General features: G+C 40.6%; 1 protein-coding gene across 2 annotated transcripts in view; it reads left to right on the top strand.

The window, feature by feature from the left end:
- The window catches only part of Nell2 (neural EGFL like 2), a 315,528-nt gene that overhangs the window by 165,601 nt on the left and 122,311 nt on the right, over positions 1-27,616 (top strand). For both annotated transcript variants that reach the window (XM_057791706.1, XM_057791705.1), the window contains exon 13: positions 2,139-2,267. In XM_057791706.1, coding sequence (XP_057647689.1) covers positions 2,139-2,267 — 129 coding nt within the window. The remainder of the gene's footprint in view (positions 1-2,138; positions 2,268-27,616) is intronic.

Genomic DNA, 27,616 nt, shown 5'->3' with positions numbered 1-27,616 from the left:
TTTGTACACTTAATATTCTTTTAGATTCATTTTAAAGCATTCACTTATCCATTTGATATTTTATAGTCTGTTTTAATATTTACTGTATCAGGCGCATTGACCTTAAGATTTATTAAGTTGCACCAGTAATGTTTCATTATATGTTGTACATTCAGTAAAGCCCTGCAGTGGTATTGAAAATAGTGCAGGCAGTGAGTGGGCAGAGCGTGCACCACTCGGTGACAGTGGACACCAGCTTCATTACAGATAAGAAGGCCCATTTAGATTTTCTCGAACGCAAGTCGTTTTTGGCTATAGAGAGACAATTTCTTCTAAGTCCTTCTTGTCCTTTTATGATTGGGATAAAATCGCAAATCACCAGTCAGTGTGAAGCTCTTTCGATAAAGCATGCATTAGGCAATTTAAAAATTTGTTGAATGACACACAATCATGTAATCTTTATTTGAGGTGGATTCCACCACTCAAGCTTTTCATTTCAGCTGTTCAGATATCGTTGAACAAGGGCTCCGACGCTAGAAAGAAACCCTTAGAAACGGCACGATTGGTGTCACGGTTTATAAAAGTTCCATTTTTTTTTCTTATCCAAAAGACTCTGGGATTTTTGAAAATCCTGTTATTCCTAAAAGTTTCTTCTTTTGAGTGCTTATAGTTTTCCATGCACATCTTCAGACAAAATTAGAGTAAAGTGATGTGATTTTCATTTTGAACTCCTTTTCAACAAATCTTAAATGCTATGCTGTGGTTTTTCGTTTCTTAAATATTGGTAGGCGCATTTACCCTTGGCTCCCCGAGTGTTCAAGGCACTGATAATGTCTGTTGCGCTCTCACTGTGTTAACGTCTTACTGCAGCATCCATTCTGAACTCAAAGCATCTTTGTTTCAAATACATAGAGAGCTATAATAGAAGTAAGGACTGTGTAGTATTTAGAAAATAAAAAAAAAACTATTTGAATTCGTTTGAAGTAGAAAGTAATTGAGTCATAAAGAACTCTCTGCAATCAGGAAATCACAGAGGCTGGGTCTGCCGGCCCTGGGTCTGCAGTCACAGCAGCTGGGGATGCCCGCGCTGGGTCTGCAGTCACAGCAGCTGGGGATGCCCGCGCTGGGTCTGCAGTCACAACGGCTGGGGATGCCCGTGCTGGGTCTGCGGTTCCAGTGGCTGGAGATGCCCGCACTGGGTCTGCAGTCCCAGCGGCTGGGGATGCCGCGCTGGGTCTGCGGTTCCAGTGGCTGGGGATGCCCGCGCTGGGTCTGCAGTCCCAGCAGCTGGGGATGTCCGCACTGGGTCTGCGGTTCCAGTGGCTGGGGATGCCGCGCTGGGTCTGCAGTCCCAATGGCTGGGGATGCCGCGCTGGGTCTGCGGTTCCAGTGGCTGGGGATGCCCGCACTTGGTCTGCGGTTCCAGTGACTGGAGATACCCGCGCTGGGTCTGCAGTCACAGCAGCTGGAGATGCCCGCGCTGGGTCTGCAATCACAGCAGCTGGAGATGCCCGCGCGCTGGGTCTGCGGTTCCAGTGGTTGGTGATGCCCGCACTTGGTCTGCGGTTCCAGTGGCTGGAGATGCCCGCACTAGGTCTGCACAAAAATGGACATGGAGGGGAGAAGATGTCAGGTGCCTTCCCCTCGTGGTTGAGCTATTTGTTCCTAACTGATTCAGGAAGAAGGGTAGGCATTTTCTTCAGTTGTGGGACCACAATGACCTCAATCACACGGATGGTCCTAGAAAAACTAAATGGATCACAAAACAAAACCTAAGGTCATGAGCCTGAGAAAGGGACTGGCGGTGGGCATGACTGTGACAAAGAGGGTAGGGACGTAGGCAATGGGATATTTAATGTATATGTATGAAACTGTCCAATAATAACCCTGGTAAGATGTCTTTAGAGAACATAGCTTCAAAATTAACAGAAACTACTCTTTCTGCTTTCCTTCTTTTTAAAAATTCTGGTTTGTTTGCTTTTTGTCTTTGTTGTTTATTTTCTAAAGAGAGAGAGAAGGAAGGAATGGAGCTAGATGGGGGAGGTACTGTGATCAGAATACATTGTGTGAAAAATTATTTTCAATAGAAAAGAAAAAATAAACCATGGAGCAGCTTGTCTTATCATAGTCTCATTTATCGGAACATGTCCTTCTTGCAGGCTATGACTTTTGTTCGGAGAAGCACACCTGCATGGAGAACTCTGTCTGCAGGAACCTGAACGACAGGGCTGTGTGCAGCTGCAGGGACGGCTTCAGGCCTCTACGGGAGGACAATGCCTATTGTGAAGGTAATCCTTACAATGATGTGGGGCTTGGCTGTATAAATTTACTGGGATTACTGCATGTAAAATTTATTAATTTCCCAGGTTGTCAAGTTGATGGGCCCATTAAAAGCAGTGAGTTTAATTTGAAGCATATTAATCAGCTAAAAATAATTATCTTTCAAATTAAAGTTTTTCCAGCTATCTGCTAATAAGTTAATATGGCTGTTTCTCGAATTAGAACAATGTCTCCGCTGTGAAATTGCCTTCTCTTTTTCATAATTAGATATTCAGGTGGCTCACATATTGACATGATTACTGTGGTCTGCAGTTAGAATTATAGTCAGACTTCCCAGACGCTGTTGTGTAACAAAGGCAATTAACAGGAAGATGAAGCATCTACCGCTATTCTTGCTTGCTGATGTCTGTAACCTCTGTGGTCGCCTGCACGCACTCTGGTACTTAGTAAATAAATCCAATAGAGAAAATTATTTCTTGCTTATTTGAAAAAAAATTTGACTAACATCCAAAGTAGTCTGTTATCTCAGAGACACAATGCAAATACAGGGAGTGGGCTATGTAGTTTATTTGGCTCCAGCTGTGCTCCGGTAGACCTCCAAAGTCCCCAGACACTGAAATTTACACTTCCCTGGGGCACACATTTAAATCGCTATCATTAACTACATGACAAAATGAGAACACTGATCTGGGGGCACTGGGTAATTGGAGGACTTAGAGGGTTCAAGTCTTACCCCTGCAGCTATCAGGCACACTCCACTGAAGATAGTGTGAGGTCAGCTACCTGTGTTTATTCCTATGAGAACTGGTTAGGCCTGGGGAAACCACCTTATACAGATTTTCTCTGTATGAAAAGTAGTATTCATTTGAAAGCTGCAGTTGGTTGGATGAAGGTTTTCTTTCAGTGCTTCTTATTCAGCCCTAAAAGGACCCTTCCATTTCTGTAGAATGAAGAATTCATGGCTCTCCGCCCCCATTTATAATGCAAATTTATTTAAAGTTCCTCATTTTAACAGATCTTAGACAAGAAATGGGTTTTACTTAGTGATTTTTTTATTCTTACTCAACATACAGTTGAATTTTCTTAGCAGACATATGTATTTTCATCATAACAGCTAAGAGCCTTATATATGATGAACTCTTCTCTTATTAATGTGCATGTGTGCTGGGCGATGGTGGTGCACGCCTTTAATCCCAGCACTCGGGAGGCAGAGGCAGGCGGATCTCTGTGAGTTCAAGACCAGCCTGGTCTACAGAGCTAGTTCCAGGACAGGCTCCAAATCCAGAGAAACCCTGTCTCAAAAAACCAATAATAATAATAATAATAATAATAATAATAATAATAATAATAATAATATGCATGTGTAATCTATGGTACGAATGCATATTTCTTCTTGAACCATCATCATCTGGTCTTTTTTAATTTTATATTATTTTATTGATTTTGTTGAGCTATACGTTTTTCTCTGCTCCCCTCCCTTCCAGTTCCTTTCCCTTCCACCCTCTCTTATGGTCCTCATGCTCCCAATTTACTCAGGAGATCTTGTCTTTTTCTACTTCCCATGCAGATTAGATCCATATATGTCTCTCTTAGGGTCCTCATTGTTGTCTAAGTTCTCTGGGATTGTGAACTGTAAACTGGTTTTCTTTGCTTTATGTCAAAAAGCCACCTATGCATGAGTACATATGATATCTGTGTTTCTGGGTCTGGGTTACCTCATTCAATATGATGTTTTCTAGAGCCATCTATTTACCTGAAAATTTCAAGATACCATTATTTTTTCTGCTGTGTAGTACTCCATTGTGTAAATGTACCACATTTTCCTTATCCATTCTTCAGTTGAGGGACATTTAGGTTGTTTCCAGGTTCTGGCTATGACAAACAATGCTGCTATGAACATAGTTGAGCACATGTCCTTGTGGCATGATTAAACATCCTTTGGATATATACCCAAAAGTGTTATTACTGGGTCTTGAGGAAGGTTGTTTTCTAATTTTCTGAGAAATTGCCACACTGACGTCCAGAGGGGCTGTACCAGCTTGCATTCCCACCAGCAATGCAGAAGTGTTCCCTTTTCCCCACAACCTCCCCAGCATAAGTTGTCATCAGTGTTTTTGATCTTGGCCATTCTTACAGGTGTAAGATGGAATCTCAGAATTATTTTGATTTGCATTTCTCTGATGGCTAAGGATGTTGAGCATTTCCTTAAGTGTCTTTCAGCCATTTTAGAGTCCTTTGTTGAGAGTTCTCTGTTTAGGTCTGTACTCCATTTTTTTTATTGGATTATTTGTACTTTTAATGACCAATTTCTTAAGTTCTTTGTATATTTTGGAGATCAGACCTCTTTCTGATGTGGGGTTAGTGAAGATCTTTTCCCATTCTGTAGGTTATCATTTTGTCTTGTTGGCTATGTTATTTGCTTTACAGAAGCTTTTCAGTTTCAGGAGGTTCCATTTATTGATTGTTTTTCTCAGTGTCTTTGCTACTGGTGTTATATTTAGGAAGTGGTCTCCTGTGCTAATGCATTCAAGTATACTTCCCCCTTTCTCTTCTGTGAGATTCAGTGTGGCTGGCTTTATGTTGAGGTCTTTGATCCATTTGGACTTGGGTTTGTGCATGGTGATAGATATGGATCTATTCTCATTCTTCTACATGTTGATATACAGTTATGATGGAGCCATTTGTTGAATATTCTTTCTTTTTTACATTTTATATCTTTTGCTTCTTTGTATTCAAAGGTCTGTGGATTAATAAATTGGTCTTCGATTCAGTTCCTGTCTGTTTTTATGTCAATACCAGGCTGTTTTCAGTACTGTAGCTCTGTAGTAGAGTTTGAAGTCAGGGATTGTGATGCCTCCAGAAGTTCTTTTATTGTACAAGATTGTTTGGGCTATCCTAGGTTTTTTGATTTTCTGTATGAAGTTGAGTACCATTCTTTGGAGGTCTGTGAAGAATTTTGCTGGGATTTTGATGGACATTGCATTGAATCTGTAGATTGCTTTTGGTGAGAATGCCATTTTTACTATGTTAATTCTGCCTATCCAAGAGCATGGGAGATCTTTCCACTTTCTGTCTTTTTCAATTTCTTTCTTCAAAGATTTAAAGTTCTTGTCATATAGGTCTTTCACTTGTTTGATTAGAGTTACTCTGAGATATTTTTTGCTATTTGTGGCTATTGCGTAGGGCGATGTTTCTCTGATTTCTTTCTCAACCCATTTATCATCTGTGTAAAGGAGGGCAACTGATTTTTCTTTTTTTTAACTGTATTCACTTATATAGCAAATATTCAGTGAGCATTCAGTATGTAGCGAACACTTTTCTATGCATTGGAATTAGAAATCGTGAGCAAAATTAGTAACTTCTCCTGCATAGGAACTTTGCACACTAGTAGTACCAAGTCAGTTGGTAACCATGTAGAAGATAATTGCAGGTGGTAGAAAATCATGGAAAGGGGATGAAACAGATGCTGTGCTGAAGATGACAGGGATTCACATAAATGGAATATTCAGCCTTGGGGGCTGTCCTTCAGGTCTCTTGATGATAAAGAGCAGACTCGGAAAGACCTGGGACAGTGCTTTCCATCTAGAAGGAAGAGCGTGTGGAAAAGTTCTAAGTAGAAACAAACTTGGGATGCTCTAGAAACAAGGAGGGTGACGCAATGGTAAAAGCAATATAGGAGATTCAGTTGGAGGATTAGTTGGGGTCAGCATTCGTGTGGTTTCCAAGAATTTGGGGCTATGGTTTCAAATGGATATGCTTGTACTTATGTGGGACAGGTGATAAACTGGTGGCAATATGGGAGATGAACTGTGCACTTACAGAGAACACAGAAAAAGGTTGGGTAAAGATGGGGGTAGCCTGAGTTGGAAAGGGGACAGGGATGGGGGAATGCACAGTGTATTTGCTCACCTGCAAATGTGTATACACATAGCCGCTTCCACATTAACCGTATCATGCTGAAAATGTTTTCTACCATTATCTTCTTGATCTTTCGAAGATAATATCCCCAAAACCTAAGAAAATGCTGGAAAGGAGTGGTGGAGGTTTTGAAATTCTTATACACCAGGGTGCCTAATCCTTTTATGCTTCTGGCTATTCACACAGAGTTGGTCTAGTTTGGGAAATATTTCTCTGTTGTTATTTTGAGGTCTGGTCTCTTGTATCCCCAGTCTGGTCTTGAACTCCTTATATAACCGAACATGACCTTGAACATCTAGTACTATATTCTACTACCAACCAAAACTGTGAGTTGGCAGTTATAGTCTTGTGGTAACATGTCTGGTTTATCCAGTACTGGGAATGCAACCCAGGATCTCCTCCACTGTAAGCAAGTTTGTTACCAATGGAGCTAATATTTGTGTGTCTGTATGTGTGTGTGTTTCTTGCTTGTATGCACAAGAGTTGGTTCTCTCCTTCTACCTTGTGGGTCCTGTCAACAGGGGCCTTCACGGCCTGAGCCATCTTCCCAGCCCTCATTGACAACATCCTTATCAAATTTGGTTTCTGTTTTTATTCTGGCAATGTTGCTAAATTGTTGGTTGTTTTGACATTTTAGAGGAAATATGTATTTTAAATTTTGCTGCAGTGTTACGTAATACTTACAAGTCCTGTTTTTCTGGAGCTTTGGCCCTGTTTAAAAAAAATAGATTTTACGTTAAAAGTAAGTGAATGATAGTTTGTAAGAGACATACATTTTATTCCCTAAATCAGTGAAGTTGTTTTAATGCTACAGCTGTAATTGAGGTTATTGATTTTGATGACAGCGTGCCTTCTCAGCACTCCCACAGCATCAGTAAATGCTGGAGCTAATTCATGTATCTCACACACATTTATTGAATGGCTCTGTTGTACAAGGTTTGCGCTGCATGGGAAGCCATATGTGGAGAAACACAAGGCTGATACTCTCTCAGGCAAGGTAGACAATAAATCTATTATTGAATAACTTTTTACCAAAATGTGGCAAGCACCTTGACGGAGAAATAGATTACTAGGAGTCGGGTCTAGATTCATGTTGTGATTAGGAAAATTTTGTTTGCAGAGTACAATTGTGACATTTGAAGGGTGAGTGTGGTCAGCTAGCCTTTAAAGGAAGGATGGGAGAGAGGAGGTCTCCTAAGTGGGAGATCCAGACATTTTGGAAGAAAAAAAGCACTTCGGGGATGAAGGCCAGCCCCAGTGAAAGGCAGAGAGGAGGCCAAGAGGCAGGGTGAGAAGCAGGGTCTTGGGGGTCAAAGGTTGCCATATTCATCTACTTTTCTATTCACTGTGACAGTGATGCCTGGCAATAACAATTTAAAGCTGGAGGGTAGGGATTCCCAGTCCACTGTGCAGAGAGGGAGGACTGAGTTGCAGGAACAGCTCACTGTTGGCCAGCAGGTGTGTGGGGCAGCTGCTACATGGTGTAGGAAGCCAGGAAGAAGAGACAAGACAAGAATCAGGCTGGGTTAAGAACACTCAGCTCCTCTCCTATAGGTGACCTGCTTCCTGCATCTAGACTCCCCATCCCAAAGGTTCCATAACCTCCCCTAATAGTGAAAGTTGCCGAAGACAAAGTGTTCCAACATATGAGCTTGCGAGAGACATACATATTCAAATCTTAGCGGGGCTTCATGGAGGTACAAAGGTCATGAGTAACTCACTTCAGCTGAGAGGCATACTGGGGAAGATGGAATGCTGGGAAACCATCAATGATACGATGATAATGGAGAGGAGGATAGATGTAAGGACATCCATGAAGTAAGACTACACGGTTCTGATTATACCAGTGATAGCAGATGATGAGTGGTGTGGAAGTTGATTGTCTGGTTTCTAGCCAAAAAACAGGTGAATGTTCATGTGGCTCACTTAAGGGAGGAGTTGGGAAAATTGTCTTGGGTTGGTTCTGTTTATGGCTTATTTGTTTAAATATGTGTGGGTGTGGCATTTAGTTAAGGCTGGACATACAATTTGAGATTCTCAAATATATAAATGACTCTTGAGTCAATAGCAGGAATTACTTAGAGATCTTTTTTGGAAAAAATAGAAGGGACATCATGGATAAAATCATGGATAAAATGTACAAGGAAAGAGAAGAACAGGCAGTGCCATAGAACCCAATGGCATAGAATCCCAAACAAACACTGAATGCTTCTTGGTACATTTTCTGTGGCTACAGCAGAATACCCAAGACCAGTTACTTTACAAACAACAGAGGTGCAATTTGCTTTGCACTTCCTGGGTCTGTAAAGTACCTAGGGCATGACACTTATTCCTGATCACATCAGGTGAAGATCTTTCTTCTTCGTCATGATAGGGTCAAAGGTGTCACATGGTGAGACAGAGAAAGCATGCTCACTCCATTCCATAAAGTCACCCCTGAAACTCTTCATGACATCTCCAGGCCCTGTTAACATGGGAATTTAGAGCATGGATTTTCAACATGTCAACTCTGGCAGGTAGAATCAAGGTGCATCAACTCCATGGATATCAAGACAAGACAAGGATAAAAGGTATCCTTGGCACTGAGACGAAAGATGACACAGGAGATGTGGGTATCCCTGATTTTGTGGCAGAGTTGATGGTAGAGTGAGTTTGTAGCTATGAAGAGCATGTCACAGAAGATATGGGTTTCAAGAAGAGAGACAGGAAAGGAAGAAACCTACAGGAGTTGGCTGCCAACCCTTTGCCCTTGTCCTTTGAAATTCCTTCCCTTCTTGTTTTCAAGTGAGTTTTACAGTAGATTAATTGGGGTTTCTACTGCTGTAATCAGACATCATGACCAAAAGCAACTTGGAAAGACAAGGATTTATTTGGCTTGCATGTTCCAGGTCACAATCCGTTGACAAAGGCCAAGGTAGTAACCTCAAGTAAGGAACTGAAACAGAGAAAACAGAAACATGGAGGAACTCTACTTACATCTTGGCCCCCATGGCTTCTCAGTTTGTTTCCTTACACAACTCAGGGCCCTCAGCCCAAAGGTGGCAGCATCTCCAGTGGGCTGATGCTGCCCACATCAATCACACATCAAGAGAATGCCATACAGATGTGCCTACAGATCAGTGTGATGGAGGCATTTTCCCAACTGAGGCTCCTTCACCCAGAAAACTGTAGCAGAAGTTGACTGATAATGGGAAAACCACAATGGGACATACTGCTAATGGGATAAAGTTAGGATTTCTATGGCCTCACAGCTTGTCCAGCTTTTAGATATAAAAGCACTACAATATTAGAATATGTGTTGGTACTTGAGTCTCTTGTTAACTCTATATTCACCGCACCCCCCCCTTTGAAATTATGACTATCTCCACCCAGTCCCCGGTGCTCATCTCCTGTTAGTTCTTCCTATGCTCTCAAGTACTTTACCTCTCACTTCCTCTCTTATCAGTTCACATGTGATCTCTAATAGTTGTCCAAAGCTCAGCTGGGGATCGTGTTTTAGAATGATTCTCTGCTACATGTCAGTTTTCATTCTTGGTTGGAAATTGTGGAGCCTCATGATGCTTTGAGGTCATCTCTTTCACCTCTGATGATTCTGTTGGAGTTCTGGCCCAGTGTCTGCAGAACTCACCCAGTAAGTTTTACTTCGGGGCTTTGGGTTCTGAAAATTACAGCCACATCTGTCCGTGTGGATTATAGTGAAGAAGCTGTTCCATGAGTCCTACACTTCTTAGAGACTTTGGTGGTGAACTAAGAGAAGATGTTTCCTATAAGTGAATCGTGTCGATAACAGGATGCCACATGGAATTATAGAAACTAGACACTGATGAATTAGTGATGAAATTTGAAGTCCATCTCTCTCTCTCTCTCTCTCTCTGTGTGTGTGTGTGTGTGTGTGTGTGTGTGTGTGTGTGTGTAAGAGTCTGGTATAGTCTGAAACCCAAAGTACATGTCTCATTATTGGTAGAAATTTTTTTCGATTTGTTGGTTCAGTTTTTATCATTCTAATGTCTGTTTTATTTGTTTCTGTGGGATTTTTTTGGTGTGTATGTGTGAAAGGGGGCATCTGTTATTGTAAGTAATAATAATAATTAATAATAATAACAGTAAAAAATACTTATTTTAAACCATCAAGTCCAGTGTATGTGGCCCATGTCCTCTCAGGTGTGCGTCCTCACACTAGATCATTGTGACTGGGGTCTACTTATCAAGAGCCACACTCTTTGTGTGTGTGTGTGTGTGTGTGTGTGTGTGTGTGTGTGTGTTTCAAGACAGGTTTTCTCTGTGTAACAGCCATGGCTGTCCTGGAATTCACTCTGTAGATGAGGTTGGTCTTGAACTCACTGATATCTGCCTGCCTCTGCCTCCCAAGTGCTGGGATTACAGGCGGGTACTACCACCACCGGGCTATCTTTTCTTGAAGAAAATTGACTATTTCGCTATGCCAGAAGCTGTCAACTGCCAATCACTCCTCAGCTGCAGAGGAATTTTGTGTTTCCCCCCCTCTCCATGCTGTGATTTTTTTTTCTAGCTTGATCTTTTACAGATAGTGTGTGTGCATGTTGTCACAACCACCATGGGGTTGTGTAAGCAGCTGCCCTGCTGTGTCTAGAGATACTGTTTCCTTGTCACCATGCTGACTCTTATGTCCTTCTGTGCCATCTTCTGAAATGATCCCTGCACCTTATTTTTATACTCTTTTTTATAGTTGAGAAAACTGATGAATTTGGAACCCCAAATGACTTACCCCCAAATCATTTACCCAGATAGCAATCAGCTAATTCAGGGTCCAAATTCATGTCCCCTGCACTGTTCTCAATCTCTGCTGAGTTTTCTCTTTCCACCACGTTTAATTTACTTTATCACTTTTAATTTACTTATTCAGTTTTTCAGAAACAAGAATCATATGCATTTTTCTTTATAAAGATGTTCTAATGTAGCTATGTTAAGAAAATTTGACTTTCATAGGAGGAATCAGTTTGCAGTTCTACAGTAGGATGGTTTGCTGGGATTAGAGATATGTGGGTTAGGGCCACGTGACCTCCCTTTCTCCTCTTCTAGTGTTTCTTTCTCTCAGTTCATTCCTTCCCTTCGTTCTTTGTTCTTCCTTCCTCTCCCTTTCATCCTCCCTCCCCTTCCTTTTTTCTCCCCCTCCCTTTCTTCCTCCCCTTTCTCCCCTTTTCTTCTCCCTTCTCCCCCTCCCCGTTTCTCAGCTACTTGCCATCTCACAGCTAACTCTCTTAGTCATGAATGCCTGACTCAGGCAATACCAGCTCATAATTAACCATGGAATGTAGGGGCAAATGAGTTGATTCCTCTAAGAATAAACAGAGTGAGGGCCCTGAAGAGTTGCTCTATAGGAAAGAAAATACAGAATGAGCAGAATTCTTTGATTGCAAAGGAAGCCCGAGAGTCCTTACTGGAACTAATGAGAGGTCTGCTAATACAGCTGGGATGAATGACCCAGAGAACTTAAGCCCTGTGGGATTAATTAGGGCCGCCTAACAGATATGGCAGCTTCCAAAGCTATAGCTAATGATGCGCTCTCTGTGGTATGTTGGCATAATGTTTCTTAAGGAAAAATGTTGAAGGATGCTGTGCAGTCTAGATTTTATGTACACACAGAAGCAGTGTGATTTCTTCAGGTGGCGAGGCTATGGAAGTGGACAAGGACCAGGGTCTGCAGTTAATAAACTGTGGACCTGGGGGAACAATCAAAGCTGCAGCTGTATTCTGAGTTCAAAGTCAGAGAACTCAAAGAGCTTGTCTTAGAACCATCTCCCCAAGGACAGCAAACAGACAGGGGAGGCCTCCCTCTCCTCAGACTTCATCGGATTGGACGAGGTCTGCCCATGTGAGTGAGGGAATGGAGAGGGCTGCTAAGTCAATAAATTCCAAGACTCTTTATCTGATGGTCAAAATGATCTTAGGCTCAACACAGAAGTGAACAGTGAGTGACTGTTAAGGAGAATACACTAGCCCGTGTGGCCCTGGATCTACAGTATTCCAGGATCTAACAGTCCACAGTCAGCCTTGTAGAACCTTTAGCATAGGCTTGTATTCTCCCCGGGAATTTGAGTTCAGTGTGGACATTCTGAAAATAACTAATCTTAAACTTCTCAGCATCTTTTCTTGATTTCCATTCATTCATAAGCTTGGCCACTATTGATTAACAAATATCTGAAGAAAGAATTCTTGATAGTTATTTTTAATAAAGCACATTTCTATCCTCTAAAAGAAATGAAAACATTTATATTTTAAACTCAAACTTGGTAAGGAGGAAAGTTTTCTGAATTTCTCCTTATGCGTGGTTTCTCTAAGCCAGCAGAAAAAGTCTGAATCAAGTAACCCTTGAGCCAGTGTGCCATAGTGTGTGACTCTCCATGTAGGCAATGTCTACCCCTACCCATGCACTGCTCACTAAATATAAAGTCTTGATCACTTGATCATACTGGAGTTCATGATTGCTCCAGATGCTGCCCAGAGAAGAAACAAGGACTTCAGTTATCAAAAGTGATTAGCTGTTACATACAACACTTTCTTCTCTCTCTGGTGGGTCTACAAGCTCTTGGGAATTTGTTTTATGAGTGGCTTATCTCATTGGGCTTAATATACAGAAGCAATGCTTAGCACCCATTTATTCTAAGTAATTCTTTTTTTTTTTTTTTTTTTTTTTTTTTTTTTTTTTTTTTTGGTTTTTCGAGACAGGGTTTCTCTGTGGCTTTGGAGCCTGTCCTGGAACTAGCTCTTGTAGACCAGGCTGGTCTCGAACTCACAGAGATTCACCTGCCTCTGCCTCCCAAGTGCTGAGATTAAAGGCATGTGCCACCACCGCCCGGCTCTAAGTAATTCTTAAGTACATACTATGTGCTAGGTGTTAGATTATTAAATGGGGGCTCTAGAGTGATGGGAGGCAGAAAGAAAAAAAAAAGACTTGGTGTGACCTTCGGCTGGACCAGGTTTATTCATGGCAAGGGAGCATCTTTGTCACTCAGGTTTGAGAACTGCCAAAATACCTACAGAGGAAAATGGGATGCAGCCCCTTATAAGGGTAGAATGACTTCTGCGCTCCATAATGGAAGCTGGAAGATGTAGGACAGCAGGAAACTGTCACTAGGCACAGAGTGCTGTTAGTCACACATTCATGAGGAGAACACGACTAAGCTTCTGTTTCATGGAGGCAATCTTCTAGCAGAGCTAACGTCTATATTACCTATTTACATCTGCTGTCAAAAATGAGAATTGTAAGAGCCAATTTTGTGCCACATTAAAAACTACTCCTGTTTTTATATTCCTGACAGTTTTGTCTAAAAAACAAATAAACTTTGGTACTAGGTAGTCAATACAGGGTCCACGGACCAGCAATGTAAGGCATTGCCTGGGGCTTCATTAGACACGTAGAATGCTGTACTTTCTCTCTGACTCCTAAATCAAAATCTGCATGGTAACAAGATTTCCAGGTGATTTCCCCCCATGCACACAAAAATTGAAAAACATTGCTTTAAAGCATGGGATACAAAGATTTGTCACCTTAACAAACAGGTAGCTCTCCATCACTTTCCAGCCGTATGCTAAACCGAAGAGGACTTTCAGCATCCACACTGCTTGTTCTCATCAGCATCGCTGTACAGTCTGGTTTCTAACCTTGTTTCCCTAAGAGTTGGGGCTGAAATTACAGAGGCACCCAGCCTTTGTTCTCCTTAAAGGGGTTAGCCCTGAGGCTTGACATTTGAAAGGTTTTCCAAATGATTCTTATGCACATTAAAATCTAAGAAGGGCTGTTCTGGGTGAGTTCTATAGCTATATCTTTGTAAGGATGGGTTTTTAAAACAATCATAATTTTTGAGTCTTAGTTTGCTCTGCCTAGGAAGATGAATTATGCAACTATATACCAAAGTGGTTTCAGTTTAAACCAGGTCTTTCACTTGAACTATTGGTATTTTGGTCTCGAAAATTCTTTGTGACAGGTTTGCTCTGTGATTGTGGAGTGTTTAGCAGCAGACCTAGTCTCTAGTCCCTGGAAATTAATAGCTCCCGTGGTGGCCTGCTTCCCTTTTTCTGATATCCAGAAATGTCTCCAGACTTCATCATTTCCCTGAAGGGCTGAGATTCCATCAGTTGAAAGTCATTGGCTTAAACTGTGTACAGAAAATGAATATGGCTTTATTTTATTCCAATTCCCACTCCGAGTGTCTGTTTTCATCATTTGATTTTCTTGGGGGCTTTTGGGTCTATGCAAATGTAAGGAAGGCTTCTGCATGAGCACGTAAGGGCTGTGGGGCTCTTGGGGCTCCACTGTGTGCTCTGTGGTGGGGAATCACAATATAATGATGTGGAAGATGGAAGACACATGAAGAAGAAGAAGAAGATCTGAACTAGAATACAAATAGGAGGGAGAGCATGTTGTGTTTGTCTTTCTGGGTCTGAGTTACCTCTCTCTGTGTGATTTCATTTCAGCTCCACCATTTATCTGCAAATTTCATAATTTTAATTTTCTTTATAGCTGAGGAATATATCAGGAGAAATTTGAGTGTTTAGTAGATAAATGCATGTAACATGTTTACACTGATAAAATTGGCATCTTGCCACCTTTGATGAATGGATGCTGTTCTAATGTTGTTGTTCAAGACTTGTTCATACTACCGCTAGTTACAGGCTTGTGCCGGGCACTTAGGAAGCTTGGTATATCTCATTCTGCTTGTCATTAGTAAGGAGAATTTGTTTCATGAGATTATTAGAGAAGAAAGTTAACTATAACTAATTTTAGAAAATGACTTCCAGTAAAATAAGTTCTTCATTAAAGCTTGCCATGATGTTTTCATATATACTTATGAATTCTATGGTCAGGGAAATTGTGCAACATTTTATTCAAGAATTCACTAATGGGAAGTCAATAAAATATTCTTCTTAGAGTTTAGGTGATAATATGGTTTCATATTTGAAGCTAATTTCACTCAGATCTTTTGCTATTTCAGTAACTGATTTACTAGAGATTGTTTCGGTAGACACGTTACTGTATCAAACTTCCGTTTGGTCTATATAACATTCCAACTAACTATTGATTATAGAAGATATATAATTTGTTAATGTTGTGAATTCTCTGACAAATCTATAAATGTAACCTCAGGAATCTGCATATGTGCATGCATGTGTATAGCAACAGCAAGTTAAAAACTATGCATGTTACCTGTGCATACTTTTATTTATTAAAGAGAGAAAAGGCCTGGCTAGAATTTAGCAATTCATTTTAAACAAGTCAGTTGCAGGTGTATTATATAAAGAGTCATTCATTGTTTTTTTTTTCACTATAGAAATGCAAATCACTAGAGGAAAAAAAAGGCTGTTTCCCAGAATAGAATCCTTTTGAAGTGACATGTAAGGCACATATGACTAATAATTTTAAAAATTAACTTATAGGAAAAAGACTTTTTGCAGTGCTATTAAGTTGAAGATCAGGTATGCAGAGAGATTAAATTATAAGTGCCAGCTTTATCTTCCCTTCAAAGAAAGCCAAGATACGTGTTCTATGAACATTTTTTAAATGTGCTTGAGGCTAATTAACAATTGGTTGCTGGAAATGTAATATTCCTTTTACAATTCTCTTCTGCTCTTTATTCATCAGTTTTGAAAAAGATAGAATGTCTCGCATAGTATGATTGTTATATTCCTGGGGACATCTGTTAATGGAGAAGGGTTGGGGGATGAGGGTCGGTGCTTGGGCATGGCCAATGACCGGAAAGTAATGAAGCTCAGAATGAGTACAGGTTGCACAAATACACTGATTCAATGATCCTGAGGCTATCATGGGGTTTCTTGTGAGGTGACGTGGGACTAGATGGTTGATGTGTCATATTAGAGCCGGTGTTGGTTTCAATGTTTATGTAACCACTAGAACTAGGAGCAAGTTTTGAGTGACAGGAACTGGATTCCGGGAAGCAGATATAATTGAGAAGAATGCTGCAGAGAAGAGCAAGAGATTCGAGTTGTGTGGCAGAGGGCATGGGCTTGATTAGACCAGTAACTATTCCACAGCCAAGGAGTCCCTTGTGTTTTGATACGGGGACAGTTGGGAGACCGGCTCTGCCTTTAATGAGCACGAAGGGCTGCTGAGCAGACAAGGGCATGATGAGTCTAAATTCGATCTCTTATTCATTGCTGTGATATAAAAATAGACTGCTGGTATTTTAATAATATGTAAGAATATATTCATTTTTTTTCTCTAAATACAAAACCATCTTATTTCTGTATTAACTGCTCTCCAAATAATTGTCCTTTCCTATGGAGGATGGGCTCTGAATGAAAGTATGCGTTCATACCTCAGACATAAATGTGGTAAAATGAGAACACAGCTCAATTGCTGTCTATGCATAGTGATTTGTTGGGCAGCCATAATTCCCAAATGACATTAAAATTTGATTAAAATTCCCAAATTTAGCAATGCTGTTCAGTCGATGATTTATGTATGTCTAAATGAGCCAGTGGGAATTAGAGTGTCTCCATATTGTTCAAGAAAAGTACTGATCTAATATCTTCATTAATTTAATAACTCTAAATTTATAGTAATTTCAATGTTGTTAGGACTGAAATCCTTGTTTTATGGTAAACAAATACATATTTGTTAAATTGGTTTTTAGTATTTAAAAATAAAGATATGCTTTCTTGTAAAGAATGTTCTTGAACTTGATGAATTTTCAAATTCAGCCTAACAAGGCAATGATTCAAATGAGCCCTTCTGTTCCTTAATTTTGAGCAAGTTGGATTCAATCAAGGCAGTGACTAACCAGTCATAAGTAAACACTTATAGAGATGGCAGGAGTGGAGACAGATGGAATCCCCATGACAAAGAGGTCAGGGAAGTGACTATGGGTGAACATGGATTTTCTGTCAGCCTGGCAATCTGAATCCAGTTTAAACCTGCAGAGAATAGCTAGAGAAAGGAACAAATAGGGAACGCTTTAGCATTCTCTGCAACGGGAGGCTCTGTCCAGGAGTTACTTGCCTGAGCTTCAAGAGAGGACCAGACCATGGAGGAACCATGGATAATCATTGGTAATTCCATTCCAGATTTACCATCACTAACTTAGCAATGACACTGGGGAACTTCTTAACATGACCTGGATTCCTTGACTGCGAAAGCAGAACTGTCTGGTGCCTCTAGGTCACAAGGTTTCTGTGAGGGTTAGCATTTAATGAATACACCATTCGGTAACAACAACTGCAACACAAATCTCAGTTGTGGTCCACTGGGGGGAACACCATCCCTGAGCAGGTAGTCCGACAGGTATAGGAATGTGATCCTGGAACAAGCAGTTCATGAACTCTGCTTCAGTTCCTGCATCCTTGTCCTGCTTTGGCTTCTTGCCTTGCTTTCCCTTCACAACAGACTATGAGTTAGAAGCTGAACAAGCCTGTTCTACCTTGAGTTCCTATTTGTCATGTGTTTATCACAGCAATAAAAAGCCTGAATAAGACAGGCCTATTCATCATTTTCTAAGGACACTGAAAATTTGTGTTGTGTCTTTGGGAGATAGAGTTTGTGGATAGACTACGTTGAGAAGAGGGTGGTGCTGCTGTTGCTGGGGTTCATCTGCTCCACAGATTTTCATGCTTTCCTGTTTTGGTGACTGCCTGATCATCAGTTTCTGCTTTTCCTTTAACAGGCTGGATTCCTCAGAGTTCCCTCAGTGCTTTTCCTCTCAGTCATGCTTTCTTCCTCAGTGATGCTTCCTAAGACACGCTCTTATTTGCTGCCATATAGCCTGGGACTCCCAAAGTTGGAGCTGTAGCCCTTTTTTCGTCCGAGTGAGATGTGGACCCACATTCTCACTGGACATTTCTGCCTGGATGTGTTATGCGCAGCTCAAATCCAGCAATCTAAAGCTGTGCTCTCTGTGATGTGTTTATCCAGTTCTTTCCCAGTCCAGACGCCCTCAGTTATGAGCTGAGGAAGGAAGGTTCATCCCTGAGAGCTTCTCTGCCTCATTTACAGGCAGCCAGTCAGTTCCAGGGTGCAAGCAATTTTATATCCAATGTGTTTATTTTTTAATTTACCAGATTCCCTCTACTTTATGGGTAGTGAAGACAGAAACTGAACCCAATAAGTGAACTTCCTCCTAACTTCACGTTTTACTATTTTTCATCTCTCTCTCTCTCTCTCTCTCTCTCTCTCTCTCTCTCTCTCTCTCTCTCTCTCACACACACACACACACACACACACACACACACACACAAAGAGGCTTATATAAGCACTGGCAATACCCAGAAGGCTGCACAAGAAATTGATAACAATAGTTGTGTTATGGTTTAGAAACAGAAAAACTGAGTGGCTGAGAGTCATATTTACCTTCATCTGTCTTGCACTAGACCTCTTGTCTTTCATTAGCATGTGGACATGACATGTTCATGTCATTAATGAAATTTTTTTAGATATCCCTAATAAAGGACAACATTGGACTTTCATAGACATTAGAGGATCTTCACACAACAGCATGTGCTTACTCCATGGGTCACAGTGAATACCCATCGACTCCTCCCAGTCCCTGAGGTGCACAGAGTTCCCCTACTGCAAAAGCTCCCCTCTTTCCCCTTTCTCCTGGGTAATTCCACTTCTCTGATAGTCCTCTGCTTACATGTCACATTCTTCTTGTCTGCAAGGCTATACTTATCAAACGGCATTGTGGTTCATTGTTATATGTGTCTTTTATGAGAAAAGCCCAATAAGAACCGTCTTACTGACGATATCTTTGCTGATGGTGTCCCAGTTAGTCCTTTGGATTAGAGGAAAGTCATGAAATCTCAGTGGATAAAGTACTCACGACAGTGAGCCCCACCTTCTGAACAGTCTTTCTTTTAATGTCCTCCACAAGTATTTTATAATTCTTATTATTTTCTCAAATGTTACTGCTCTCTCTCTTTCTCTCCCTCCCTCCCTTTCTCCCTCCTTCCCTTCCTCCATCCCTCTCTCTCTCTCTCTCTCTCTCTCTCTCTCTCTTTCTCTCTCTCATCTCAAGCACAAGAATAATATGTTCAATTAAAAATAGCAGGAGAGCTAATATCATTCCAGATTTTTTTCCATTCTTGTGGAATGTACCATAAAATTTATAATGAGATGGCTGTAAAACATGAATAAAGCCAATTTGTGAGCACTCTTTGGAGGTGACAAATGAAATTTTGTATGTTGCAGAATTATGTTTTAATCTGCATGCAGGTGGATATGGTTGTAAATCTATAAGGATTATCTTGGTAAATAGCCTCATTGAGGCCACTGACTTCACAACCTACGATGCTGGCAGCTCCCTTCAAGGCAGCTTATTTGTAAATGGCACTTTGTTCTGTGCTGATTTTCTACTGAATAACTTAGTTAGACTTGCAATTTTTTTTTTTATTTTAAAAGCACTCTTATCTCTCCAAATGTTGCTCTCAACTCACATTCCAGACTCCGGTTCTGCAGAATTTAGTCTGTTTCCGGTTTGTGAATTGTGTTGACGATCTTTCTCCAGATTTGTCCAGTTGGTGTTTCAGGGCTGCTGAGCCCCGGCACAGCAATGACTTTTGCTGGTCTGTGGACTCTCAGAACGGAATTGCAGGACCCGGACACTGCATTGGCTGCACGCAAAGCCCTTGGTGCTTCCTAAAATTCTCACCTGGTGCTTTTGCAGGATGAAGTCGAGATAAATGCTTTCACTTTAGAAATGAGGCATAATTTAGAAGCAGGACAGAGTTACTGGCATTCAAGAGAGAGGTAGAGTGGCAGGGGACTGGTGTGAGACCTGTCAGGGGGCTGGAGTGAGGACAGCAGGGGACTGGAGAGCTGGTAGGAGGAGGGGGGTGGTGGTCTTTAAGTGCTCACTGCACCAGGTTTAGTCCAAAAAGGAGTCCAGAAAGAACATTCATTTTGGACCTGAGTCTAGAAATGCTATTTCTGTGCCTCTTATTCTTCAGCTTCCTAAAACTTCTGCCGACAGGAATTTTCCAAAAGCACAGACATGATTCAATGACCCTATCCTTTCAACCCTTTCTATTTCACATAGAATAAAGGCAAATTCTTTTCTGTGGCCCACAGAGTTGAGGTCTGAATCCTGCCTCCTCTTTGTCTCTGGCTTCCCTTGCTTGTCTCTTTGATCATTAATTGCCCCAGTTAAGCTATGTAATTTATGAAGTTCATCTCAGCTAGACAACTCCGTGTTTCTGAGTAATTATGGATTTAATATCATCTTTAAGATGGAAAAGGGGAATTTATAAATTCCTTGTTTCTAAAATAGACCAGGTTAAGGTTCCCAGGCCCAAGAGAAAGTCTCCAAATATAAAAAACAGGGTTTACTTCTGCACTTTAGTTTGGTGGGCTATGCTTCCTGTCCTACAAACCTATAGAGAAGCAGAAGCCACTTCAGTCATAGGGGTCTCCTACTCTGTGTTAGATCTGCAACCCTGAAAAATGGGCACCAACTTGAAAATCAACCTGTGATGATGGAATTAAGGCCTTGAAAGACAAGCTGACTGTTGTTCTTCAGTGGATGCCATTCCAGACTCCCGACTCAACAGACAGTCAGTCCACATGCAAGACAGACGGGGCGTGGGTTCCACTGAAAATGGCCATGAGATGTCTCATCGTATAGCATATACTTGTAGACACTGTTCAAAACTAGAGTGACTGAGCCGGGAGGGTCACCTTAAAGTTTGCAACCACTTAAATATAAGAGTTTTATTAAATAATTAAGAAACTAATCATGAATTTCTTACACCTTCGTCAGACCCTCCATGCCACAACCACATATCCACTTATTTCCCATATCGCATTCTCTTGCTGCCTCTACAATCTGGTCCATGCTCAATTTTAGACTGTATAGACACAGCCCTTCCAAAATAAAAAGCATAGATATCTTTCGCTTAAAGCCAGCCTTTCCCCCAAACCCACCTCAAGCCTGGCCCCACCATTTAACTTTCCTTTGATTCCCTTCCCTCACAGGAGTAGTTTAAAAGCTAGCATCAAGCACATAAGACTTTTTGCTATATTAGACATGGATAAGTTCTGGTTTTCTCAAGTGAGAGTGGAACGCGCAGATGTGAAATCATTAATATTGGCAAGTGCATTAACAAGTGTTAAGAACAGACCCTGCCCGTCCACTAATGGGGCTCATTGCCCCTTACTCAGTGCACAGTGCCCAAGTTTCTGTTGTGGACTATGCAGCATTCATGCCATTGGCATTTACTCACGCTGGCATTTCCTCAGCCAGAGCTTGTCTTTGCCATCTCTAATGCAGTATCTTGAGCATAGTGCATGACCATTTTAAGCTCAGTGAATAAAAATGAATATTAAAGATAAATAACCATGAGAAAGCTTGCTGATGTGCGCTGTGAAGGGGAAGTGGAACTTTAGTGAGATGGAACTGAAAACTATTTGAACATGGACTACTCTGTTGCCAAGGAACCATGAAATTTCCTCAGAGATAATACTGTCTAGGATTCTGTATGTGAGGTGCCAGCTTCAAGAGATAGCTACTGGAATGAGGTATTAATGACATGATATAATTTTCTTGGTTTATAAGCCAATATATGTCAGATTGTGTGTGTGTGTGCATATATATATATATGCGCGCACACACACACACACACACACACACACACATACATGGAGGCCAGACATTAACCTAGGATGTCATTCCTCAGGATCTGTCTTCCTGATTTGCTTGTCTGTTTGACACTGGGTTGCTCGCTGGCCTAGGACTCAACTGTTTGTGCTAGGTGGGCTGACCAGTGAACCCCAGGGATCCACCTGTCTCTGCCTCACTGGCTCTGGGATTAAACACATTTGTCTATCATACCTTGGTTGCTTGTTTGTATTTTACAGGGACCCTGGGAGCTGATACCTCATGCTTACAGGGTGAGCACGCTAGCTGCTGGGCTGTCTTCCCAGCCTTCAGAGTCTGTGTTGTAACTTTATTGGTATTGAATTTTGGAAGAGGCATTAAGAACCACATTGTTGAACAATGAATGCAGTCTTTTTTAGGCTGAGACATGCCTAGTGACTGAGTATTTCTATTTGGCAGCCCATTCTGACTACAGCTCTTTCTGCTTAGCAGAAGTCATGACAGTAGTTCAACACTTAGAATCATCAAAACGTGACCAAAAATCCAATAAAGCTTTTTACAAGAAGACATTTGATACATTTTTAAACAGTAAAAATGAATCTGAGAGTTTAGCTCATTTAAGTTTTAGTTTGGTTCTTAAAGCTGAAATACAGTGTGGACCAAGTTGGCACTTGATTTATGCCACAATATTTTTCAGATGCTATTGTGTGTCTGCAAGAATCTGTACACATCATCGGGCATGACTTTCCAGCAACTTGTAATTTTAGGACATTAAACACAGCTTTGTGGGGCTTTCTCTGAAGGCAGGGTGTGAGGAATGAAGACATGTTCTGTTCACCGTGCTGATGGGAGATTGGTATTTGGCCCCCTTCTCCCTTAGGATGCTGCCCCAAGCTCTAAGCTTGTCCCTTGACAGCCTTTGAACACAGACTCAACATCTCTGTGAACTCCAAATTGAAGTTCCTAAATAGCTCCAATTAAATAACCTGCTTGGTTTTGCTTTATGACCCCATAGCAACACACTGGGTTTTATTTAGGAAGAATTCAGAAACAGACATTAAGCAGGTCAGGATCTCACATTTCTGTGGGCTGTAGATCCCAGGAGGAGCAGCAGTGATGGTAGATAGGTTAGTTTACCCTTGTACAAATTGCTCCTATTTATGCTTATAACTGACATTCTCTACCATGTATGTGGCTGTACTAGGTTCACATTGACAAAATTAATCTTAATTCACAGTCTGTTTTGCTCCCTTTGTCCCACAGGATTTTGGTATAATCAGAGTTCAGAATGCTTTAAGTGTTCTTGGGATGTCTCACAGGTGCTTCCCAGTGTGGTTTGCCAGGGTTTGCAAGAAGTTATTTGGGAATGGGCTTTTTCTACATGATGCTGTCTTTGGAGAGAACTGCAGAACCTTATTTGAGCCAGGATCTCTACAGTCTTGCTCTGGTCTCTGAAGCTGCTGTCTTTTCCAAGAGCCGCACTTGTTTGTGAAGATGCCGTTCCATGTACGAGCAGAGTAATTCCTGCTTGTGGTAGCCAGTGTTGTCACTGAGTTATATTCTTCATTCTGCAATTTAAATTCTACCCTTGTGCACACACACTTCTTGATACTCATGTGTAGTTCATTCACAGGCTTAAGCTTGAGGACTCAATGTTAGTATTTTTTATTTCGTTTTGTCTGGTTATTATTAGTAACTTTTGCCTTTACAGAACCTCTCACAGGGCTGAGTTATTCATCCTCTGACAAAACCAAGTACTCTAATAATTCCATATGATTCTCTTTATGGTCTCAAGACCCTAGCTAATGGTTCTCATCACATTATCTCAGACTATTTAGTTAGGTAATTTGTAGACTATAAAACTTGTTTTTCCAACCAGTGCAAAGATTCAGAAGTAGCATAGAATAGGAAATAGTATTCTAGAAAATTAGAAAATCTGATGGCTATTCTTAAATTGACATGAAACCAGCCTTTAAAAGTTTATGGGCTCATTCTATAGTATTCACTGGCTTCACTGACTTAGAAGTCACCTTCCAAGATACTGTCAAGACAGAAATAAGTAATGCATGTAATGGTCCTAACTCTGGTTACATACTATATACTATACTGGAGTATATCAAATACCTGTTTTTGTGAATGCATGTTAATGGTACAGTTCCAACCGCAATGGTTTTTTGTATTGTTCACAACATACAAAGCCTAATATATTTCCTAGTTGTGTATTTACTAGGTATTTGTTTGCTGTCAATTTTAGGTTGCATTATGGTCAGACAGGATGTGCAGAGTTAGTTTAATCTTTGAAAATTTGTTTAGATTTGTTTGTTTTGTTTTGTTTTTTGTCCCAGAATATGACCTCTTTTAAAAAAGCTTCCGTTTTCTGCTGAGTAGAGTGTATATTCTTTGGTGTTCGGGTGGAATGCTCTTTTGGCATCTGTGTAGTCTGTTTGATATGTGTTGTTACTTTTTCCTAATATCTCTCCTTTTTTTCTGTCCAGATGACCTGTCTATTGGAGAAAGCAGGGTATTGAAATCACCTACTATTAATGGGTTGATGTCAACCTGTGTCTTTAAATCCATTAGTATACTTTTTATGAAACTGGACACACTAGAATTTGGCAAATAAACCTTTAGAATAGAAGTGTCTTTCTGATTAATTGCTCCCTTTGATTACGATGCTTCGTCAGTCTTTAAATCTTCTAGAAAGTTTGAGTTTGAGTTCTTATTTTTTTGGTCATTTCTTAGGGTACTAACACCTTGTTTCCTGGTGCTGCCTGGCTGGAATACTTTTGCCTGTCCTTTTCCTCTAAAGTAGTCACTAACTTTAAAGATAAGATACATGTCTTGAAGACAATATATACTTGGATTTTGTTTCTTGATCCATTCAGTCATCTTGTGTCTTTTGACTGAATAATTAAGAGTGCTAATATTTAAAGTTATTATTAAAATTGTGTGTTGATTACAGTCATGTGCTGTTGACTTTTACTTTTGTTGTTTGTGTTCTTGGTGTTGCCTTGTGTTTCAGGGATTATAGCTTCGGTTTTATTTCTATAGTCTCTGCTATGCTCATTCCTTTCTTCAGCATCAAATATTGTTTTCTGAGTTTTTTTTAGATTTGGTCTGTTGAATAAAATTATTTTAGGTATTTTGTACTATGAAAAGTTTTGTTTTCCTCCTTTATATCAGATAGTTTTGCTGAGCATATTAATCTAGTTTGGCTTTCATGGTCTTTTTGGAGTAAGAATGCATTTTTCTAGCCTCTTCTGGATTTCAAAGTTGTCATTGAAAAACCATCTGTTATTCTAAATGGTTTTCCTTTGTAAGTGCTTGTGCTTTTTCCTTGCAATTTTCAATAATTTTTATTTGTTCTGTGTACTTAGTGTTTTAACAATGAATATGCCATACACAGTTTCTATTCTGGTCTTGGCTACTCGATGTTCTATGTTCTTCTTGAATATGTATGGGTATGTCTTTCCTTAGCCTGGAGAAATTTTCTTCTATGATCTTGTTTAAGATCTGAGTTAGGACATTGACCTGGAATTCTTCTCCATCTATTTTTGTAAGGTAATGGGGTCTGTTCATTTGGTCCCATATTTCTTGTATGTTTCTTTTCTGTGTTTTTAATAAAAATTTATATTTTTGTTTATTTTGACTAGATCCTGTGATTTAGCTTCACATCCTGGCATTTCATCTTCTGCTTGCTTCATTGTACTTGTAAGGTGTTCCCTTAAGTTTTCTTTCTTTCTTTTTTTTTTTTTTTTTTGGTTTTTCGAGACAGGGTTTCTCTGTGGTTTTGGAGCCTGTCCTGGAACTAGCTCTTGTAGACCAGGCTGGTCTTGAACTCACAGAGATCCGCCTGCCTCTGCCTCCCAAGTGCTGGGATTAAAGGCGTGTGCCACCACCGCCCGGCTTCCCTTAAGTTTTCTAATTGAGTTATTGAGCTTTTAAATTTTATCTTTGCTTCAGCTTGAGTCCTTTTTCATCTTTCTATCTCTTTATTGAATTCTTGAATAGAGTTACTGCCTTGATATCTCATATTGTTTGAATTTGTGAAATGAAATTTGAATATGTGAACTTCTTATGCTAGTTCTATGCCTTATATGATTAGATCAAGTTTGGTTAGAACACAGGATGTGTGGACCAGATTGGGCAGAAATGTTGTGTATGACGTAGGTAGAATAAAATCAGGTTGACAGAGACTGGCTGGCATTCAGGGTATGAATCTTGGTCTGGTCCTGGAGTTTGCAGGTATGGTGTTTGGGGTGGGGGGCTAGTAGAGAAAGGACTAGGCAGATCGACCCTGGGGAAGAATATGCAGAATCTGCCTGGGAGGAAATGTTCAGTGTGCTATGAAAGGGACCTGTTGGTTCTAAGAAGGAATAGAAATACCAGAGGAAGTCTAGAGCTTGGTATAGACAGGGGTGGCCAGACTAGGCCGAGGCACTGAGTGTAGGACTTGGACTAGATCTGGGAATTTGGAGAGGTTGCAGGAGAGGATGATCAGAGAGCTAAACCCTGGTGAAGGATGCTTAAAATCTGACTTGGTGGAGAGACTCACCTAGTGTTTATAATTTTACCTGATGCATTAATGCAAAGGAATTATTCATATTAATAGTACATCAAGTAATAATTCATATATGAATTCATTATATAATAATTAAATCTGGTTGAATGTGTTTATATTTTCAAATAGTTATCATTTTCTTTGTGGTAAAAAATTTCAATATAATTTATATTTCTTAAATATTATTGTCATTAGTAGGGATACAGTGAAGCAAGCCAATAGAATTCCTTTGTCCTCTCTAACTATAGCATTAATCCATTGATCAACACTTTATGGACCCTCTGAATGTGGCTGACAATTGGGGCCTACTGAGAAGCCAATGATAATGGCACTGGGATTTGCCTCTACTGCATGTACTGGCTTTTTGGGATCCTAGTCTGTTTGGATGCATACCTTTCTTAGCCTGGATGGAGGGGGGAGGACCTTGGACTTCCCACAGGGCAAAGTGCCCTGCCCTCTCTTAGGACAGGATGGGGGTAGGGGGGAGAGTAAATGGGGGGGCGGGAAGGTAAGGAGAGGAGGGGAGGAAGTGGAAATTTTGAATGGTATTATTTATAAGGCAATAAAAAATAAATAAAAACCCATTTTCTTACCCCTCCCAGTTTTGCCTGATAACTCCATTACATTCTCAACTCAACTTTTTTTTTGATTCCTTCATCTTTTTGTGCCGGATTCATCCCATTTTCCCAGCCATGGAGATTAGCAGTGCATGCCTGCACCCTAGCTTTTACACAGTGCTGGGCCTAGAACTTAGTTCCTCGTGTTTGTGCACCAGGTACCTTCTTGCCTGAGCCATCTCCTCAGTTCAAAGTAAAGGATCTCAGCAGCAAGTATTTGGCACGTGCTTTAGGTTCCATGTAGAGCGGGTACAATTAAATAAAGAGGTTTATTGTTAACATTCACCTTCCTTCACCTTTCCCGCCCCTGCTTGTTGTGCTTATCATCTCTAAGCTTTTATACTTAAAGTAAGAATTAACATGTACAGCGAATACTTCACTGACTTCCTCCAAGGCCTCCCCAAAGTGCACAGAATAGCCAGTGAGTCAAAGGCAACAGTTGCTCGGCTCAGTGACTAAGATTTCAAGATGCTCAGGCAGCCCGATTTGCTCTTTCTGACTCATTTTATCAAGCACGATTAGATGAATGCACTAAGGATTTCAAAAGTTGTTCTTAAGGATATAAGTCGAAACTGGCAGGCCCTTTTGAAACTGCAGCAAGAAACGCTGATAAAAGCCCACGTGCTTTCCGTCCTGTGAACATCAAACATCATTATTAAAGGAGCTATTTTTGAATG

Source organism: Chionomys nivalis, chromosome 17 (assembly GCF_950005125.1).
Source record: "Chionomys nivalis chromosome 17, mChiNiv1.1, whole genome shotgun sequence".
NCBI lineage: Eukaryota > Metazoa > Chordata > Mammalia > Rodentia > Cricetidae > Chionomys > Chionomys nivalis.
Note: the sequence above shows the minus strand (reverse complement) of the source record. Positions and strands in the feature narration are given on the sequence as shown.